The sequence below is a fragment of the Triticum aestivum genome, chromosome 2D, assembly GCF_018294505.1.
Source record: "Triticum aestivum cultivar Chinese Spring chromosome 2D, IWGSC CS RefSeq v2.1, whole genome shotgun sequence".
NCBI lineage: Eukaryota > Viridiplantae > Streptophyta > Magnoliopsida > Poales > Poaceae > Triticum > Triticum aestivum.
In genome coordinates this window covers 368,218,317-368,223,046 of record NC_057799.1, presented here as the reverse complement: position 1 = coordinate 368,223,046, position 4,730 = coordinate 368,218,317, and the positions used below count along the sequence as shown (strand labels likewise).

General features: G+C 45.9%; 1 protein-coding gene across 2 annotated transcripts; it reads right to left on the bottom strand.

The window, feature by feature from the left end:
• Positions 1–18: 18 nt before the first annotated feature.
• Positions 19–4,149, bottom strand: LOC123053183 (ethylene-responsive transcription factor ERF113). Of its 2 annotated transcripts, XR_006425448.1 has the most exons (3): positions 3,537–4,149; positions 2,406–3,113; positions 19–1,908 (listed from the first exon to the last, which is right to left on the bottom strand). XR_006425448.1 is itself a non-coding variant. In XM_044476603.1 (2 exons), the coding sequence occupies exons 1-2, from the start codon at positions 3,676–3,678 to the stop codon at positions 2,494–2,496; spliced, it is 762 nt and encodes a 253-aa protein (XP_044332538.1). In that variant the 5' UTR covers positions 3,679–4,149; the 3' UTR covers positions 2,159–2,493. The 2 variants fall into 2 exon arrangements, 1 of the variants encoding a protein (XP_044332538.1); XM_044476603.1 differs by lacking the exon at positions 19–1,908 and having other exon boundaries at positions 2,159–3,113.
• Between the last annotated feature and the right edge of the window lie 581 nt (positions 4,150–4,730).

Here is a 4,730-nt window from a genome sequence, read left to right as displayed (position 1 = left end):
TAGATCCAATGGTGCAGTTTTGAGTGACCTTTTTACACTAGTAAAATTAAACTGATGTCATGGCAGTTTTGCAAAAAAGCCACCCAGGTTCTCAACTGTCAGGCGAATGTTTGCAAATGCCGCATCCTGTGGTGAATGTTCGCCAGATATGCCCGTCCATTAGTTGTGCTCTATGAAGAGAGGGAAATAAACCTATTCACAATTTGCTAGTACTCCCTCCGTCCCAAAATGGGTGTGGCTGATTTAGTACTGTACTAAATCAACGACACTTATTTTGAGACAGAGTGAGTATATCACACCAATCATGTAAATGTGCTTGAAATCTACATACTATATGAGGTATGATGAACAAGAGACTAAAATGTACTCCCTTTGTAAACTTTTATAAAATCTTTTAGATCACCAAAGTAGTACTTCACATCAATTGGTCCCCGCATCACTGTCCAGATTATTTTTAACAACACGTTGGAATCCGCCCGAACCACAAAAACTTCCGTCGATTTGAACCAACCTCAAGGTTCGATCATGAAAATGGGATTCCAAATGACGATTACAACATATGAATATATGTAGTACTAATACTAGTTAGGCATATGTTAGGTCTAGGCCTTGATTAGCTAGTTAGGCATGCCACATGATTGTGATCAAGAAGCTAGATTATAAGAATATAGTACAAGTTAGATTGTCGTTAATCTATCTTGCCTTCTGCCCTCCCACAATATATACATGATCATAAAAAGTTAGGCGTCATTCTCATCCTACATGAATGCAGAGTGGATACGTGGAAGACCGGGGGAACACACGGGCACAGCGTGTCTAAAAAGCTTCGACTCTTAGATATCCTTCCCTTTCCTTTGATAAATGATGAGTTGAATTCGATCTGAACGTACGTACGTTACTTATCTATATATATACAACTCATGCCTAACACCGAAAGCTGGCCCTTTTTCATGTCCCGGCTAGCTGCCAGGTAGCATGCAGTAGCACGACCAAACCCAAGGGGAAACCTCCGTGTCAAATTTTGATACTTGAACCCATTATTAAAGCAAAGAGAAAGATGGCCACCCCAACGAGCTAATCTTTGTGCCGAATAACGAATGAGTTAGTAGTTAATGTTAACGTTGGGACTGTGTCTAAGCAGTTTCGTGTTAGATAAGGACAAATAATTGAGTGTATCTTCTTCATAGCTGGACACTACGCTACTACCACTACTCCATACTCTAGCTAGACGGTTGGGTTGACACGCCAATAGAAAAACATATGCAGTTGGATGCATATAGTTCGGCATTTAGTCGGTACAATATCGGCCATATTCTTCTAGAAGCACGGGATGGGGATGATATGTTATAAGTTCCTCCATGCCTTCGTTGGTATCATCCCATTATAAGTGCCGGCAAGAAGTTGGTACGTAGAATAAAGCTCGACACATGGGCACCAGATTACAAACCCACGGTTCCGTATATATTCTACTCCGTACTAGTTAACAAACTACGTAGAAATCCTCCCCAAAAAAAAAACTACCTAGAAACTGAAGATATGCACGTGTCAGATGCATGTTCGTGTCACTATATATCACCATCATATAGATGCATGGTAGTTTACTCGCAAAAAAAAAAGATGCATGATAGTGCTAGCATCTGGTGATTAAAGCAAGCGATGACTTCAGCAAACTTGGTTAGTAATTAGTACCAGTACTCATGGATGTGCACTTAATACAAAATGCCCTTCACAATATATTCTAGATTATATTCTCGTTACGGTTCTTTCCATTTTATTTCTTATGAAAGTATATCTCATACTTTGAGTTTGAAAAATGCTGCATGTACATACCTGCAAGAACTCTATGGCACATGAATGCATGGTTGATATAGTTACACTTGACAAGGACGTAGCTATATGTCATATTAGCTGGCAAATTGAAAGAACAAATGCTCAATGCAAGAGGTTATAAAAGAATAATCAGCACACACAAAGTCAAAATTTTAGGTTAATTGTCAGAAAATTGAGAAGGTTCCCCTTTTTTCTCTGAGTTTAATTTTGCAAACAATGTTCCTAAAGTCATCTGATATTTAACTATTTGACTTGAGTTTTGTGTCTACAATCCAAAGGTATTGGTACTAAATGGATGTACTTTCATCTAAGACTTATGTACACTTCATAAAAGAGAAGAGAAACAATAAACGATTAAGCAAGGAACAAAGGTCTCCCTCTGTTCTTTGTTAGTTGTCACTAATTTAGTACAACTAGTACCTAGCTAGTTAAGAGTCACCCATTACCCGCAAAAACAAATCACCCATTATTAAAGTAAAAATAAACAAAACAAGAGATTTAGATGAACAAATTTGGGGATCAGAAGAAGGAAAGAAATGTTCACCAGCAAAATCAATTGACCAACACTTACCCACCTTATTGCATGATGAATGCATGCGTATTCCTCATCTACTGCTAAGACATGTCCCGATGGATCGCAAGCACCTTCGATCCACTGATCTCTCACGAGTCTTTATTATTTTTGTGCTCCCCAGTGTACGGCCATGCAGCACCTGGCGACGATGCCGTAGTCGTGGACGATGAGGTGGACGGCCCCGTTGTGCCTGAGCTCGATATAGCCGCCGCGGGAGACGTCGGGCTCACTCGGATGAGCTGCTGTGTCGAGAAGTCGAGTATGTGCGGCGACGACGAGGACATCGACGGGGGCGACATGGCGCCGAACGGCAGGTTGACGGCGCCCCCGGCACTGCCAGCGCCCTGCAACAGCTGTGCATACCGCATGAGGTCAGGGTACGGCACCACGGTCTGCTGCTGGTGCGGCAGTGGCCGCATTGCCGGCGCCCCCACGGTGGCGGGGCACTGTTGTTGTTGCTGCAATCTGTCGGGTATGCCGCGCGTGACGACGAAGCCGAGGTCGGTGCGTCCCTGGACGCGCTCGGGGAAGTTGAGCTTGGCCTTGGTGCCCTTGAAGCGCAGCGCCGCTTCGTCGTAGGCGATGGCGGCGTCCTCAGCCGTGTCAAAGGTGCCGAGCCACACACGAGCCGCTTTCTTGGGGTCCCGGATCTCCGCCGCCCACTTTCCCCATGGCCGCTGCCTCACCCCTCTGTAGTGCCGCTTCCTCCCTGCAGCCACATCCGAACACAATTGATAATTAATTTGTGGTTTCGTCAGAGCTAACGTAATACACTTATACACGTACGTATGCGCATAAAATATTCGTGCAGGATTGAATAAGGCGAGGAGTTGAATTTAAGCACTTCGCTGCTGGCGTATCTTCGTGCACGAAACAGGCAAAATTATTGTACTTCTCTCCAGAGTTTATACAGCCATTTTACCACTAAATTAAGCTCGCCACATATTAGGATGAAGAAAACAAGGAAATTAGTAGTTATATCGACGTGTTTGGATGATTCGACGTTTCCAAATGGCTGCGATTCATCTAGCAGAAGGCGCGCGTGCTATGCTCTCGACATCCGACGTGCACACGGACAAAAGAAGACTACGTTTGGATACATGGATGGATGCTAGTAGGTATTGTTGATTACCTTGTTCCTCAGCGATGGCCGCTGCAGCCGCCGCATCGTGCTGATGCTGCTGTTCTCCTGAGACAGCGGCGGATCCGGCGGGGTAGTAGGCTTGTTGCTGGTCCGGTGTGGCGCGGATGACGTGGGACAGAGCGGAGACCATGGCGGTGGCGTCGTGGTCGGCGCGCGCCGAGTAGTAGTACTGCGCGTACGCCTCCGGTGACGGGGAAGGGTCGGCCACATCTGCTCCCGGGCTTCCGCCGGCGCTGGCAGCTCCTTGCTGCTGCAGAGCGTGCGCGATGAGGTGGTGATACGGCTGCTCCTCCACCTGCTCGTGCTTGGGTGCTGACGGCGGCGGTGGCGGCTGTTCCTCCTCCTCGTCGGCGGGTAGGGGCCTCTTCCCATGCCTCCGGGGATCCACCTTAGTTGATCGACCTGTCGACCTGCCGCCGCTTCTTTTTCTTTCGTCGCGCCGGGGATCGAGATCGAGCTATGGCTGTTGCTTTGGACTTTGGTGCCTAGGCGCGGACAACGTACTGATAAGAACGCGGAGGGAGGGAGAGAGAGGAGACGAGCTCTTCTGAACGCCTTTAATGATAGCTAGGGGATGTGATAGAAGGAGAAGTCTGTTGTTACTCGGCAGAGGCGCGCAGTGTCCCAGTTCTAGCACCTTTGGCTGCGCACTTTGTACGGAGTATTTCGGTATTGCCATTAAATTTCTTAGTGCAAAATATGTACAGAATTTCAGCATTTTGGAGTCTGGACAAGAAGTAATATATCTTTTACACTCTAAAACAGACAAATTATTACAATATGATGATGTATGGATAACATTGCGCGTTCATTCAAAATACCAAATTTACTATGTGACACGTGTGTAAGAAATCAAAAAATATTCGTAAAGAGATAATACCAATTTTTTTGCACTAAATAATCAAATTATTATACTTTTATATGACATATTTTAGCTCAACATTTGGTCTTCTCAGGTACCACTTCAGGTCAAGATATTTGGTTGGCTTCTATTCTCATTCCATGAGAAGATAAACTCCAAGGTGGAGCTTGATGAACGCGAGCTTTTCAAATCAAATGCTCCGGTGGGTGCAGCCCGGAGGGATGGGATGGATGCTCCTGCCAAGGGAGGGGTGACCCAGGCGGCTGCAGACCAAGGCAAGAATGTTATCACGGGCACCCCTATCTCGGGGGTTTGCTCCA

Coding starts and splice junctions, on each gene's coding strand:
- LOC123053183 (XM_044476603.1), bottom strand. CDS start 3,678: ATGGTCTCCGCTCTGTCCCACGTCATCCGCGCCACACCGGACCAGCAA. Junction 3,114..3,536: donor GGCCATCGCTGAGGAACAAG/GTAATCAACAAT, acceptor ATGTGGCTGCAG/GGAGGAAGCGGCACTACAGA.